General features: G+C 42.0%; 1 protein-coding gene across 2 annotated transcripts in view; it reads left to right on the top strand.

Moving 5' to 3' along the window:
• Nucleotides 1-17,011, top strand: part of sema4c (sema domain, immunoglobulin domain (Ig), transmembrane domain (TM) and short cytoplasmic domain, (semaphorin) 4C) — a 113,000-nt gene that overhangs the window by 50,149 nt on the left and 45,840 nt on the right. For both annotated transcript variants that reach the window (XM_082555961.1, XM_082555962.1), the window contains exon 3: nt 6,500-6,703. In XM_082555961.1, the coding sequence (XP_082412087.1) occupies nt 6,580-6,703 (124 nt within the window). In that variant the 5' untranslated portion in view covers nt 6,500-6,579. The remainder of the gene's footprint in view (nt 1-6,499; nt 6,704-17,011) is intronic.

Below are 17,011 nucleotides of genomic sequence, written 5' to 3'. Positions count from 1 at the left end.
AAAAAACTAAATCATGTCCAAAAAAAAAGTTATTTTGGGGAAAAAAAGATTTTAATTTGATGTCTTTGGGAGCTCGATCTGAACATAACTGAAGCTGAACTGACCCATAAATGAAATTATTCCTCTTTTAGGAAACATCTGCCAGCTGTTAGAAATAGAAATTCCTTCTTTGAATAGTCCGAGCCACAACATCAATGAACGTTTAAAGTCTATTACTTGAATCTGTTTGCCATAAAATAATTTTATTGCCAAGCATTTTCTCACATTCAGCTAAATGATATAGCACCAGTTCAAAGTGGCCCTAAAATGTTAAGAGAGCTCTCCAATGATTGGCTGTTTCCCAGTCAGAAAACGCAGTGAACAGGAAGAACTCTCTTTTAACCTCCAGCAGAACCAGGTAGGCGTAGCCATCAGATCAGTTGGGGCTTTGAAGGGAAAGAGAAGAGAGAGATAGCGAACAACACACAGGACAAACAGAGTCTATAAGAGAATAAAGAAGGGAGTGCAGGAAATGTGCAAAGTGCATCAATAAATTGTGTTTTTCTATATTCAGGTGTGGTGCACTGCCTGATACTCCCCTGTTTAAAGACACTGGCAGTCTATGTTATGTTCCATAATGACTGGAAGTGATAATTCCCAGTCATTATGCAACATAACATAGATGCCATTTTCAATAAAATTGTGTTTATGCAAGTAGCACTTAATGTCATTGTCAGCTTGCTATCACGTCAACAGCGGCACTATAAACATGTGGAGCTCTGAAGGTGTTTATTTTGTGTTTGCTGGTTAGCTCTAATCACAAGCAATAGCTGAGACTTATAGAAATGTAATTGTTTTTGCTGGTATTCATTCATACAAGCTGCACATCAAGGAAGCACTTCCTCCCTACTGTGACAGAGCACTTCCTCACAGGGGATCATCTGATCTGTCCCTTATGTTGTAGGTCCTTTACTATGAAGTATCTTGAGATGACTGTTTGTGTGACCTGGCGCTACATAAAAAACTGAAATAAAACTGTAAAAAAAAATCTTAAAACCTGATATAAAGCAAATTATTTGTTTGCAGAATAATTTCAGGTATTATTTTGTTATTTCTAGTAATCATTGCTATAGCCAAATTAACTCTAAGGTATTGTTTTATGTTGGTTTCGTTACTGGATTTCATTGTTTCAGTGTTCTCGTGCTCTTGATGTTTTAAAGACCAACCTACTAAGACTGTTTTGGTACCAGGAAACATCCTTTTTGAATGTTGATAAGCCTTTGCAGGCACAAAAAAACGAAAAAGAAGCCCACACATCTGACCATTAATGCATCAGCACTGCTCCAGCTTCCTGCTATGATGATTTCAAAGTGAAGAGAACGTAGCATAAAAGTCCTTGAGTCGGTCTTAACTCCCTTCGTCCATGAGGTGTGAAATCGTTTGATCCAGCTTGTTACCATTTTGGTGAAAAAGCCTTTATGTAGCTGTGAGAATTTTCATTTGTGTGTGTGTTTTTTTAAATGCTGTTGGAGCAATAAAAAGTGCAGACAAAGGGGAGGGTACAAGGTTGGAGTTGAGAAGCAGGAAGGAAGGAAGGAAGGAAGGGAGCTGACGGTAGCTTCTGCGATAGTTTTGAATGAAGGCAGAATGAAGGATGGGGGCTGTCCTATAGTATATCCTGTCTGTGTGAGTCTGTGTGTACTTGTCTGTGTTTGCGCATGGGTGGGGTAGTGGGGGTTAAATAACATTAAGTGTGTGCTTGTGTCTGGATGGAGGGCGGTGGGCGATGTTGGCTTTAAGTAGCGTGCAAAAAGGTCAGAGGTTGGGGTTAAAAGTCAAACAATGCCTGGAAAGACTAGCAATCAGTTGGGGCAGGAAAAAGCTGAAGGGCAGGAAGAGGAAAATGGGGAAAAGAGATAAAGTGTTCTAAGAGGACGGAGGAGGGCTGACGTTCACACACTTCGAAGTATCAGAGCTATGTAGCTTCTCCCTACAGGGGCTCATCTTACCTCTAAGCACACTCGAAAAACACACAGAAACAAAAATACAGACACGAAGATAAAACAGACCCATGCAGGAGCTCTGTAACCTAATCAGAACATGTGGCCTATTTCTCTGTATGTTTTAATGAGCCCTCCATTGTGGAGCGCTGACTGATATTATTAAGCTGCCGTGTCTCAGCTCATTAGCTAAACCAGGCTCAACAACAACACCAGCAGCTAAAAGATGATTTGATACCGCCTGCAGAGTTATGCGACACCACAGGACCTTAAAGAGGTCGTGGGGAGAGGCAGAGCAAGTGAGTTAATTCGGTCACTGGGAATGAGTCGGACTAAATCTTGCTTCCTATGACACAAAAAATACGAACAGCGCAGAACAGGCAGAGTTCAACCACCCCTTTTGTAAAGCTTCCCACAAATTAGCCTGGAATATTCAGTGTTTCTTCAGTCGTCATCAATACTGTATAGACAACACTGCTGCAGGTGCATATTTTACCATTTGTTCTCACTTATGAGAATGCTTTGGTTTTCTTTGTATTATATGGTTTTTATTAGAGCACTTAAATCATTCAAATGCATTGATGTGTGGGATAGATTAGTATGACTTGATGATATCTCACTTAACTAAGTAAACTGGAAGAAAAGACCAAGGTGTCTATTCATTACATAAAACCTGTTACATCCAATGAAACGTCCCAGATATCTTGTTTGATAAGGCGTCTCTAAAGCTTCCCACAGCCTCGAGCAAACACGCACGAAACCCCAAACTAAACATAATGCTAAGCTTTGCCATAGAACCAAGTCCCCACAATCAAACAGTCCCGTGTGTTGGTGTACATTGAGGTTAAAGCACCCATCTAACACAATAAACATGACCACACACACAGAGACACACTTCTCAAAAGCATGTCTGACCTTTTGCGAGCAATTTTTAGAGATGTATTATGGGTATTGTAGTATCAGTTAATGCTATATTGTACATTCCACTTTAAAGATGTTTGCACTTGACTGCTCTTGAAACTTGTTCTTCAAAGTGACTGTTATAAGTTCACACAAAGGGTGATATAAATATATTATATTTTACTTTTTTATATTATTATATGATATATATATATATACTTTTACAAGTCAATAATGACAAAGTCTGTGTGATGCCGTTTTAAAATTTGAATAAAAATATTAGAATGGATGGTATGTATTTATTAAGTTGATAATGATTATTTTTCACTATAATATAATATAATAACAACAAATTTGGACAAAAAAGTTCTCCAGGAAGATGTTTTGACCATGAGAATTTGAGAAAATTAATCTGTGATAGTATAAATGCAAAAATTAGGCATTACCATTAAAAAAATTATTGGTAAATTTATGCTCAAATTTTTGTAACTGTACAGGCACTCTGCATGTCTGCACTCACCGAAGCCGAGCTGCTTACCCGACACAGGGGCCGGGAGAGTGCAAACACTGCTGGGATACAGTTCAGAGATTCTTTGCTGGGCCAGCTCTGAAAAACAACAATACAAGATGAGACGGTTTATTTTGATATATGAAAATTGAAATCTCTTTACTTCTCTGGTGTTGACTTGACTTAATGCTGTCACGTGTTCCAAAACTAGAAAAGAACACATGTGACGTAAATAATTAGTTACATTTGACCTTTTTAGCTTTATTTGATAGACTTAGTGAAGAATAGACAGGAAATCGAGGGCAGACATGCGCAAAGGGCTGTGGCTCGAGTTCAAACCCGGGCCGGCCGCTCTTGGTCATAGGCCACGTGGTCGCCCGCTCAACTCACTGAGCTAAACCAGCATCCTGTTAGATTTTCTTTTTGAAGATTCCAAAATATTGAGTTGTTTTTTGTTCATCTTTTTTAGGGACACTGAACTGTTACGACTCCATGTTGTTAGTTTGTCAGACAATCATGTGATCATATTTGCACTGATTGCCTTGGAAGCTTAACCATGTGACAAGTTCTTCCTTCGAGGATGAATTGCAGTGTGCACTTCTGCTTTCTACTGCAAACACTACACAAGCTAAAAGACGGTTTTACCTTACTGGCAATATTTTCTATGCTAAACAGTTCCGTTGTTGAAATAGCAGAGAAGATTAAAGAGGAGATGATCAAAAAAAGACGTGACAGACAAAGGGGGAGGGAAAAGAGAGTAAGGTATACAGAAATTTTAAGCTTTTCTGCAGACAGACGAGACAGCTTTGAATCCCTCTTCATCATCTCGCTCTGTTCCTCCTCGTTCCCCCTCTGTAGTATTTACATGCTGCTTCTTCGCTTAATCCAGCCTTCGGGATGTCTACTTCACTTCGTTACCTCTCAGCCTGGAGATGGAACCCTTGGATGATGAGGGAGATTTTTTTTTCTTCTTCTTTCTCCATTTCTCTACCGCCATCTCAATCTCTTCTCTGCTCACTCAAGCGTTGGCTACACCAAAGCCTCCAGCATCGATCCAATAAAGCTGGTAGCCCTGCCATGGCAAAGCTCGGAGAGCCCGCACCCCAACCTAGCATTTGAGCACGCTCAATTAAAGGCGTGTTAATTGAGAAGGCTGGTGTGGGGGTATCTCTTTTTTATACTTTTAAAAAGTGTAATCAATAACTGTCACACTGGGCAGACGTGAGCTTACACACTCAAACCGCACACACACATACAAACACACACACACAGATCTCTAAATCTTAATTACCTCCCCTGCCAATCCCCTAAATAGACCAAATATTTGTTTGCCAGCACTGGAATGTATTATTCACACGTGGGAATAGATGTGGGCAAAGGAGTAAAACTGCGTGCTAAGCACACTAAGGTGGTTTCTGCCTTTGTGCTGGGTTAAAGTTTGACATTTTGCACCTGTTTAAAAGTCAATTGGATCCCTTCTCCAATAAGCACGCATCATCAAAAGCACCATTTTGCTCGCTGATGCACAGCAGCAGCAGGTGCAGAGGGGGAAGCTTACAGATGGTTTGCGCGCATTTGTCTGTGTGTGGAAGTTCTGTATATTTCAGCTGCTGTCCAGCACATAAAAATGACATTTAGAGTTGTTCCCAAGAGTCTCCCAAATAATCACAAACAGGTAAAGAAATAGTAAACAAGAGAAAAAAATGTTAACGAATACTGTGAAGAGAGTATTTTGTACGCTTTTCTTGAGACCTTTGTGTGTTTCAAAGAGGTTGTGCAACCCAGTTTCCAGCTTCATAATTGGTATCTGATGCTTTAGAAAATTTTGTAACCTTTTAAAACACGTTCCCCTTTTGTCAGTTTTCTTTTTCCTGCCAGCTTCTTCTGCTGCTTATTGTGTGTACAACCTTATGAACAAAATCAATGTACTAGTTTTCAACCTCAGCAGAGCCACAGAGATCAGGGTGCAGCCAACCTGAAGCTATTGCAGGTTTTGGCCTAAGACGTGGCAGGAAGACACAATGTGCAGCCTTTTCTGAGAAGAAATGTTTCTATTTCTTATTTAAACATGCTTTTTTCTTTTCTTAATAATTTCCATTCACTCTGTTTTATTCTGCAAAATACCCACACAAAGATCACACAACTTTAATAAAGTATAAGTGTGACCAGATCGAGTAGTGAGATTTTCTTTCTTCCAAAAGTTGATTAATTGTTTGAACTCTAAGCCAACAAATCAGTCAAAAAGAGCTTGTCTCTTAATCTTTAGCTTCCTGAGTTTGTGTATTATTTAATAATTTGGTGCTAGACCGATTTACGCATTCATTTGGTATTACCGTGGGTTTAACACCCTCCAGGCATACAAAACCAGAGTTTGAAGTGTGTGGTGTTAATGTGAAATAGCTCATGTATCAATCCTACCTGCAGCATCATAACAAGTCAATCACCAGGCACCATTATTGGACTGTAATGCTACGTCCTAGCCGCACACTCGATGTTCATTATGTATAAGCCAATTCATTTACAACACAGTGCTATTGGATTGTCCTTGTCTCGACATTCATTTCCCACCACATTGGCATTTGATGCGTTGCCAGCACCAGTTAACTTTGATAACTCAGCCCCGGCTTAATATACTGCCGCTGAATTGGCTTGACAAGAGTTTAGCGATAAGCTATTTCTGAGCTTTCTGAGTGGCGATAGCTGGATTATCACTCGGAGCGAGGGAGAGGCAGGAAAAAACTTTGCTGCTAACCTTCCTGGCCAAAAGTCATTAAAATGTTTAGTTTGTTTATGTTGGCAGACAGGCACAAACAGGGGCACGTACAGCGATTAAAACTATGTCCTTGTAGGCTTTAACGATTTGCATAACTCACTCCTCTTTTGCATTATTGTGGATTTTGATGACAGTGTTCAAATATATTCTGCATCTTTTCAAAATGAGACATTTATCTTTCAGAGCGGCTTGAGTGTGTGAACTCTTTTGTGTGGCTTTTTGAAAAATGCACATGTTGTAAATACTGCTCTGACAAAATTGTTTCTGATAAGCAGCTAAGCCAATAAAATGAAGTGAATTGCTGCCTCCAGCTGATGTGATTTTTTTCTTTTGCTTAAGGCACGCTGCCAGGAGCTGGGCCGTTCTCTCAAGTTGCTCTGATCGACTGATTGATCCCTCGATCCATCGCTCAGCGCCAAATGGGAGCTCCCATAGGAGGTATGTGGGGGACGAAGGTCCTCCTCCTGGTGTTTCTGGTCGGATGGGAGAAATCGCTGGGCCTCAACTGGAACCCGATCCCGCGCAAGACTGTTCGAAATCAAGGTGAGCGATCAGTGAATTAAGAGCTGATAGTTTGTAATAGGGATGGAGTAAGTTATAATTTTGGGATGACATACTGACATATTGTCTTCAGGCCAAGGAGGGACCCATGGGTGGGCCCAGTGAGAGAGTACTAAAGCTTATGTGCCTCCAAGTGGAAACAATCACATGTACTGGGATTTTTTATTTACTTTTTTTTTTCAGTTTTACAATCAAGCTTTAGCATAGGTTGTTTTTTTCACCTGATATCTTCACACACACAAGTGATAGTGTTGATAAACTATATACTGTGAATACTAAAGCCTCGACCTGGGTGTTTTCACCATTTTCATCTTTGTATTTTGAAACTGTATGTGATGAACAAGGCGTGGATCTGACCCTAAGGACACAACAGACGTCACAGACATCTAGTCACAGATCACCTCCTGCTTGCTTTTAGAAAGAATTCAGGTTTAAGACAAATCAACCTGACTTTTCGGATTCATCTACACTTTTATACAAAGTTGCTGACAGTATGCACTCACAGATACCATAAATATCCCTGCCCTACAGGCACTATAAGTTCCTCCAAATTGAATTCTCTGCATTCCTTCAAAGATCAGCCCTGTTAAGACAAGCCATTACTAGGGATGGGTACCAGTATCTGGTGCTATTATGGCACCGGTTCTGACATAATCGGTAGTAACCAGACCGAAAAGCAGCACACATTTCGGTGCTTTATTTCGGTGCTTTTTTTTCCTGAAATGTCATACACTTTGGATTCTAGCCAATCATTTTACCTTTCCGAGGATAGTAGGTGGGCCCAGGTACGTACGTTCTTTCAAAGCAGAGATACAGATTAAAAATGCCCAAGGCGAAGCGGTCAAATTCTGGCTATATTTCACAGCAAAAGATGCAAACTCAGCAGCCTGCAACAAGTGCTTTAAGGTGATACTGTGCAAAGGAGGTAACTCCTCGAATCCGATGAAACACCTGGCGACGCATAGCGTTTTTTTTAAAAGCCGAGAAATGCACCGTATTTGATAGCTTGCTGCGAGACCTCACACCGTGCACATCTACTGCGGGTGGGTTGCCTGTTATTGGACCCGGAGCAATATCCCCCAAAAACCCGAAGAGGAGAGTCCTGGCCCCTAGCCCTGCCAGTGTTGCAGAAATGATGACGGATGATGGCAGCAGCAGCCGTTCTTCTCTGCGTGAGTCGCTTAATGTTGTTCGTGTGTAATTTACGTTGAGAAGGCTAACCACGTTATTACATTAATGCATGTAAGGTGAACTAGCAAACACCGTCGTAGTTACATGCGGCTGTCTTCTTGTTTGATGGCAGATGCTCCCTTCACCCTGGCCAAAAAGGCTAAAATGACCAAAGAAAAAGTGGAAAACAGCTAAACATGAGAGGTTTTTGGACAAAATTGGTGTTTTTTCCATTGATTAACCACTGCTTCCAGCCAAGAGTGATACCATAAATCCCCTATAGCTGCAGAAAAGGCTAACATTGTTATCTTTTTACAAAAAAACAGCCAAGAGGTTTGTGGGCCAATTTTGTGTTCTCCATTCTTTAAGCACCGGCATCGTTTCAAAAGTACCGATTTGGTACTGGTATCGGATAAATCCTAAATGATACCCATCCCTAGCCACTTCTGGCCAGTGTTACAGAAGGTGATACATTTACACATCCCTGATATTATATCCACTGACTGAATCCTCTAAAAGAAATGTTTCATTTTTATGCGGTCTTCTGACCGAGCCAATAAGGTCGATTTATTAGACTGATAGATCAGTCACTGAAATGACTTATTTGGTCAGGCATCGGATACAAAACCAATAATTGGACAGATGTATTCCATAACAACAATCAGGAGGATTTCTCTGTTATATCAGAGGTGGAGGTTTTCTGAGATAAGGCCCACATCGACCCTCAGTGAAACAATGCATCAGTATAATCCTAGCGCTCAGCTGAATTTGCACCATTTATCTCAGCTCTCCTCTGCAGCCAAACCCAGCTTTCTTCACTGAACAATGCCAATTGTTGCGAGCTAAGAAATAGTCTTTTTTTTAAATCCCTCCAGGGAGAAGAGCTGCCTCACTCTCTTGGGGATTAGGGAAATACTATAAAGAGAAGTGGGGGGGAAAAAAGCTGTGAAAAAGTATATTTTCTCACCTCTCTGTTCCACCTATCCCACCTTTCATCCCATATCTCTCGCTCCCTTTCTCTCTCTTCCTGCTCTTTCTTTTTTGCCTTTTATCCCTCCCCTCCCCTCTTTTGCTTTGTGTGCCGCGGCTCATCGTATGAACCTGAAATGCTCTTATGGTGTTTTCACAAACAGCTTCGATTTCAGCCGCTCTCGAGGAGAATGGTGCGCACGGCGGTAGCGGCAGCGGCGAAGGAGCGTGGGGATATTTCTAAAGCTTCTTTCACAGCCGCTATCACTCCCATTCTCCTTTTCTTTTTTTTTCTATATCCTTACAACACCTCATCACTGGCGTTTTTGGTGTAATGTAAGGACAGAGAAGATGGGGGGAAAAAACAATCAGCAGGGTGTTGATAGTTTGTGGTGAAATGCTCCGTTGTGACAAAGTGAAGCCAGCGCTGGCACAGAGCAGCACAGATCTCTGCTGCTGCACTCTAGCCGGCACACACTTTGGCTGGCATACACTTGTGGCGAAGACACACCAGACAGGGGAAACGGGGACATCTGCTACCAAGGAATAAATAACCCTTTTTTTGCATTTTTCCTTTTTAGAAAAAAAGTGTGTTGAAAGACAACTCCCGTGTTTTCTCGTGCAGCTTCGCTTTCATATCGGGAGTGCCTCTGTCATAAAAGTCATCATAAAAATCTCATCATGAAACATAGGAGAAAGGCAGATCGCGTCACGTCATCTCTGATTTGAGTGTGGCTCTCACGTGCAGTGAGATTCTTGATGCAAAATGAGTTGCATTGGAAACAAGCAGGATTATCATACCTGTTGACAGATTTCTTCGCTTGGCAAGAGAGGGGAAGGAAAAAAATGAGATTTTCAGGCCCTGCTACTGGGTTAAATGACTTATATGGATGGATTCTTGCTACAGTGCTGAGAAGGAGATAGGAGAGAAATGGGGGGGGGATACAGCTGCAGAAAGAGGGAACGATGGATTGGAGTGGAGAGACAAAATGAAAAGAGAGGGAGAGAGAGGGGAGGTATAATGGAAAGAAAGCAGGAAAGTGAGCGAGAGACTGGGGAGAGAGGCCAGTCAGTAACTGCCTTAAAAGGGCAGAAAGTAGCTTCAGAGGATAGACAGAGAGAGAGGAAAACACAGACGCAAACTGCCGGCCGTTCACCCAGCAATTCACATTGCACCTAACCATCTCTGCGAAGCATCCATGTGAGCGCGTGTGCGTGTTAGACAGACACAAGAAGACGGGCGATGATAAAAGAAGACGGAAGGAAAATATAGAGCGACGGAGGGCCGTTCTGTTTATACGTATTTGTTTGGAGGGAGATGTCCGTGTGTGTGTGTGTGTGTGTGTGTGTGTGTGTGTGTGTGTGTGTGTGTGTGTGTGTGTGTGTGTGTGTAGTTGTGAATCTGCCTATCTAATCTCCCCTTGTTTATACGTGTGTGTATACTGCTTGGTTGACAGTCTGAGGGATTTGGAGCTTTTAGGTGGTATAGGAGGGGAGTGTGTGTGTGTGTGTGTGTGTGTGTGTGTGTGTGTGTGTGTGTGTGTGTGTGTGCTGCTGAGTGAGTTGGGTTATGGTAGGGGAGAGATGGTTGAAGAGATAATATTTACCCCCACCCCCCTCACACACCCTGCAATTAAACGAGGCTTACACGGGGTTGCAGGAGAAGAAAAGCAAACATCCTCTCTCTGTGTCTCGCTATCTCCCCTCTTCTTCTTCTATTTTTTCTTCCCCTCTTATATTTTTTTTTAAAGTCACATGTTGACATTTGAAATTTTAGGCCTGTTGTTATTCCTCACCAGCCACTCGCCACATTAGTGGAGGGGGGGAAAAGAAATCACTGTTGGCTTCTAATGAGACATTTTATGTACACACATTATGTATGGCCCTCGTGGAGCTGCTAATGAGTGCTGAAAATTTACATACTTTACATTTTTCGCTCATATTTTCTCATTCTGCACCCTGATGTAGTGCATGTGTCTTGATTTCTTTTTCCCTTTTATACGGATAATATTTCACATTTATGTTCATATTGTACAAGTTGCTCATTCATCCTTTTTCGCAAAAGGTTTTCTTACCCATGAATACTGAGATGCTGTCTGCTTTTTCTACTTTTTGACTTACCCATTAGGCACTAGAAGCCCGCTGGTTCCCGGAGGACCTAATTCGTTAACAATGGGTCAAACTAATTCTCTAGTAGTAGTTTGTAGCAAACTAGGGGTAAAATAAAATAGGGTTAGATTGTGCATTTTTGGGATGGAGGGGGACATCTAATTGTTTGGGGGTGGGGGGTCTAATATAATAGGGTCTTTTCCTTTAAAATATAAGTGTGTCTCAGGGTGTATGCTCTTGTGATTTGGTGCAATTAAAAGTGAAATTGACCCTGCTGTTGCCAGAGGTGTTTAACAAATTTAAATGAAAGACTCCTACAAACAGCTGGAAGGAACAAACACAGTTTTAGCTCATGATATATTGTCAGTTTTAATAAAGAGCTTAATGGAATACAGTTCAACAATAGCACTGGAGTCTGTGAACAGGGCAGCTTAATTTAGCTGCACTGGTGCACTGCACTAGCCTATATGAATAATGAAAAGTAGCAGCTTTTTCCTCTCTGCTACAGTTCCCTGTCACTCTGTGCTCACGCTGGGCTTAAATGTGGTGATGAAAAAAAGGTTTGGGGAACACAGCAAGTCTTTCCAAGTGCAACAACTTTTGCACAGGTGTCTCACTGTAGGTGGCATTTGTACAAATAACGGTAAAGAGCGAAATGATGTGCGGTGGTAGTGCAAATGGCAGAAAAGCCAGAAACCAAATATAGGGTTTATTTTAAATTAACCTTCCCGTAGCGTCTATAAGGTAGTGGAAGTATATTGAAATGAATGTGCTGTTCTCTTAATTCAAAACAAGCAACTGTTTTTTGATTTTGTCAAGTTGACATTAACCCAGGTCTACACATCTGTTAGGGTCATGTCACCAGGCGAGTGTTTTTTGTGGGATTTCTTGGCAACATTCTGCCCGCCTCGCTACTTAATCTTACAAGTGGAACAGATTTCAGATATCTGTTGTCTGTGCGCCTCAAATCTGACCTTGTCCTTCTTTTTGCACCTGCTTTTTTGGATTCGATTGGATTGTAGTATCCATTATGTTGCTTTAAGCTACTACTTTCACACACTTAACCTGACCAATTTCCATTGACCACAGAAAATGCTTTAGCTGAAAACACCACCGTCTGTCCCAGTCCTTACTGACTTTCTCTGCTGAACACCATATTTTATTCCATGGCTTTAGCTTTCACATACGCTCATACACAACCACACATAAACTTCTCAGCCCCAGCCCAATGACAGAGGCTGGTAAGCCAGAAATCTGACAAAACACAGCTGTACAGAAAGAAAGAAGGAAAGAAAGAAAGAAGTTGTAGAATCTAAGCCCTTACAAATTTGATATTATGCTTGAAAACCTAGCGAGCTTTGATGCTGAAAATGAGCCCTGCATCTTTAAAGAAAGGCCAAAGCAAATGTACGCCTCTTGATTTAAGAAAAGAAAGATTGAGAAAAAAACACACATACACTCTGTAGAAGCAGATTGGAAAAGGGCTGGGCCTCTGACCTCCAGAAACCTCTCTCTTCTCTCTCTCAACCTTCTTTCTTCTTTACCCTCCTTCTTTCTGTTTCTCTGCCTTATCTCCTCAAACCCTCCAATTACAGTAATGAGTGGTTGAGAGCGAGGGAGAGGAGGAGGCAGAGAGAGGCTGTGCGTGACTGGGAGGATAGATGGTGGGGGGACAAAAGTGGGAGGGAATGGAAGGAGGAGATTCATCATAGCTTTTTATCTGCTTGAGTGCCAGTCATCCACTGACCCTGTGCTGATTGGTCGGTGAAGATTAACAGCCGGGACCAAATGTCGAGACCTGCGCTGCTCTCTGTTGTCGTTCTGACTTCGTGAGGGCTGATGTGGGGGCAAGTGGGCATGTGCATTAAAATGAAAATGCCAGTCTGAGGGTACTCTTATCCAAAGGACCTTTTTTTTGCAGCAGTGAGGGACGCAAACTGTATGCAACGGTTTTAGATTATGAAGAATGACGCACAACACCTCACGGGTTGTTTAAGCAGTCGATTTGATTGCTTTCTTCTTTCATGGCCTGCCAACTGATGGGGTTAAAGTGGCACATGCTCATATTAAATATTCCTATTGTGTTTCACACAATGAGGTCAGTGTATGTACAGATAATGCGTTTAAGGTCAAGTTTTCTGAAAATCTTGTGGATGTAATGACTCAAGAAGAAACATCAAGTAGGAGGCTGAGGGAGGACAACGACTAGTATTTTTTTCTATTTTTGCATCTATATGATGTCACTGAGAACAGATATCGCTAATATGGTCATCTCTGGCACCTCTAGCTCCCCCGTCCTTATCCTCAGATCTTTATTTTGCGATTATCACTTAGTAAGAAAGTTGTAGGGAAGGGGAGAGCAGATAAAATGCTTCTCTCAGACTGTGGATGAACTGATGGGAGGGTTCACTGAAACCCAACGTAAGACACATAAGGAATATTTTGAACTGTAAAATCAAGCGAGGCTGTTCAAGCACAGTCCATTAATAAAAATATGGAGCATAGAAGGTCCACTTCTACACAGCTGCACTGTGATTAAATGAGTAGAAAAATGCTTGAACTAAGTACTACATAATGATACTCGTCAGAAATGTCAGAACTGGAATGTGCTGTCACTGAGGTGGCTGAATGTTAATACTACAGTCAGCAAGACTCTGAGCAGCAAATTCCTGAATAGAATTTGCCGCTGAATTGAAAATGAATAGACACAAGAGGACAAACGCATACACTCAGACCACTGGTGTCTGTCTAAACCAGATTTAACTGCATACAGCAGCGGGCCCCAACCCCCGGGCCTCGGACCGGTACCGGGCCGCGAGAGTTGAGGCTCAGGTTTGAAATGTATGGTTTTCAGGGTTTTTATCGGTTTTCAGCGTTTTTCCTGGGTCTTTTCACGTGTGTTAGGAATAAATCTTCTTTTTTTCGGTTCCGCGACACCTTAAAGGCCCGTACGTGAAAATATTGTCGGGCATAAACCGGTCTGTGGCGCAAAAAAGGTTGGGGACCGCTGGCGTACAGCATGAGGACACATTTTCACTGTAGTTCTCCATAGTCTTTGTGTCTTTTGTTGTGAAATCACTGCAGGTTGTGGCCTTTAAAATCCCGAACTCCATTCCACTCCACAGGCTCCCTTGTATCTCTCTGTGTGTGTCATCAACACAGCATTGTGCACAAAGCGGCCTGGCTCACCACAGCTGGTGCCCGTCGCTGTAAGGCTCATACATGCTGAACCATGACGCATGGAAAAACTGTACTCTTGACTTCAACCGGTTCTTGATTTGTTCTGCTTGTTGTGGATTGCAGTGGCGACACCCCACCGAGCTAGGCTGTTCACCACCACCGCCGTCGCCCCCACCTCTTCCTTTCATCTTGCCTCGTCATCCCCCCTGAAAACCAACCCCCACCCCCAATGGGCTCACTTCTTCTTGTGTTAATCCACTTTTACCACTTCCTCCCCTCCCACTCCATCACGCTCTCTTCCAATTCTCCTGAATTGAGCGCTCTATAGGCGTGACTGTTTATCAAAAGCGGCAACAATAAAGCTTTTACAGAAAACAGATGCTACAAACAAGGATTTACACGTGGAAACAAGAAATGTATCACCTTAAAACCTGTCCCTTTATTTGGTATTATTTTGCTTTGTTCAGCATCGAGTCGGTCCTGACATGAATTCCAATGAAACTCGCTCAGTGTTAATGAGCCCTAAATAACAATAGGTAGATTCAGCTAGTAAGGGTATGCATATCTTTCCCTTTAATGTCTCTGTCTTTCTTCATGCTCTCATTCTGTCGTACACCTGCCTTCCTTGTGAACTTCTGTTGAGCAGACGAAGCTTTGCTGTGTGCGTGCGTGCATGTGTGTGTGTCTTTGTCAGAGCAGTGTTGTTTTTATTCTTTCAAAAAGGGTGCCTGCTCTTATGGAGGTCTGTGCACACGCTAGGGTCTATCTGGATGATTGTGTGGGGGCGCTGAGCGGCGTCTCTCCCTCCTCTGTCTGTCTTGTCTCTGCCTCTCATTCGCCGTTTTGTCGCTGCTTCAAAGCGCCCCCTAAAATAGGCCTTTAATCACAGTTTAGTGTGCAAGTGGCTAGGCGGTTGGAAGCTATAAGAAGAGGCTGGGTGTATTTATAGCAGACAGTGAGAGGAAGGCTGGAAGGCTGGTGGAAGCTGACCGCAGTGGCGAGTCCCGGACTGAGAGCTTTTCACCCGGCCATGAAGCAACAGGCGCTCCCCGTGTCCCGCCTCTTCAATGGAGCTCTGTTTGGACTAGCTTGGCTTGATTTAGATTAGGGAGGGTGGTGAAGCTTTGACCTGACCGTGACATGTCCTAGTGAGTCGTGCACATTCATACACACATATGATGGGTCTAAATGCAAGCAAGTACACACACAGCTCACATTTGCATACAGAATGAAATGCAGTCACATCTTGATTTCTTTCAGCATTTGGTTTAAGTTCATCTGTGTTACTTGATCAAAGAAGACATTTTTGTCCTTGTTTTTGTATCCAAAGAAACAATAACATACTATGTTTAAGAGATGGCTTTTGATCTGCTAAACTTTTATGACGTGAAAGTAAACAAATGAAAGCGTTTCATCCTTGACAAGGTTTTCCTCTCGTACGCTGCACTGTGCCATCCACTTGATAGTTTTGCAGAACACTCCAGTCGTTTTATGTGGGTTGTGTGAAATGCCTGTTTCGGTGCATTCAAGGACACGCTGACACATCTGTGCAACACAGCTCAACGTTGTGGCGTTGTACTGATCCGGGTAGGCTTATTTAAACGCACAAACATTCGTTTCTTGAGTTGTACGTACGTGTAATGCGCCGATTGGTCACATGTAAAAGAGAGCTGCAACGAGATCAGTTTAATGTCTTTTCTTTGTAAACTTGGCTCAGGTCCAAAAGTAAGCAAATCAATATAGATTGACTAATATTTGTTAATATATTAGTGTCAGGATATGTAACGATAAATCAATAAACTGTGGAGGTAAACACAGACGACACGAGAGCTCTCACTTCTCACGCCAACTTTGTTCTTGACCTAACAACAACTGACTACATCGCGCCACAAAACTCAGCAACACACTTCCTGTACACTGGGTATGAGTGGAGCCCTCCAGTGGTCCACCACGAAACCAATGAATCATTTAAAAATTAAAGATGATTTGAAGAGAGAAATACACTAGAATGTGTCCACTAGAGGGCACTCTGCAACTTGCTGGTTGTTGTATTTGTGGTTTGTTTGGAAAACCACAAACACAACAATCAGCTGATCCCAGTAAGGTCAAGTGATCCATGACATAACTTTTAACTGCATTGTTACATGATATTAGTAAGGTCTCAAAAATAACTGCACATAAATGTTTGAGAACTCTGTTTATGTTTTCTGTGTCTGAAAGACGAAAAATATCCGCTGATATATCAGGTTTTAAATCACCAAATATCGGTCTTAAATTTCCTCGTTCGATCAGGCACTAGTCTAAAAACTGCAAAACCTTTGTTTGACATCTAAAGTCATCAAATCACTGTTTTGCAGATTTTGTTTTCAGATGATTTTTCATCAACTGAATTGATTTCAAGGTTCAAGATCTTTCGAAGTTCAGTTTCTAGCAGCACTGTTCAGGCTCTCTGGCTTTCTGTTTGTTCTTTTGTTTGTATTGCTCCCCTGCCTGTTAAACTCATTACACCTCCCCTCATGTTTGCTCCTCATTTCTTATTTGCACTCTTTTATTTTCACTTCTCTTCTGCTCCCTGTGATTGTTTTATCCAGGCATCAAAGGCCTTGTAATTTAACCCAAACCGCCCTCAGACATACACACAATCACCAGGTCCTTAAAATGATGGAAAAATCTGAAAATAGTCTAAGTGTCAGGCTTTAAATAACATTCAGTCTAAAGAACAGTGAGTTCTTTTCAGAGAAGAAAGACGCCTTTCTGTATGCCGTGTGTACAAAATACTTCCTTCAGGATTTTTCTGATCGTGTAGATGGAGTTTTTTTTCCCGTCCCATTGACACACACAGAGATGAACCATACCACCTGT

Source organism: Aulonocara stuartgranti, assembly GCF_965226115.1.
Source record: "Aulonocara stuartgranti genome assembly, chromosome: 12".
NCBI classification, from domain to species: domain Eukaryota; kingdom Metazoa; phylum Chordata; class Actinopteri; order Cichliformes; family Cichlidae; genus Aulonocara; species Aulonocara stuartgranti.
This window is presented reverse-complemented; position numbering and strand designations above follow the sequence as displayed.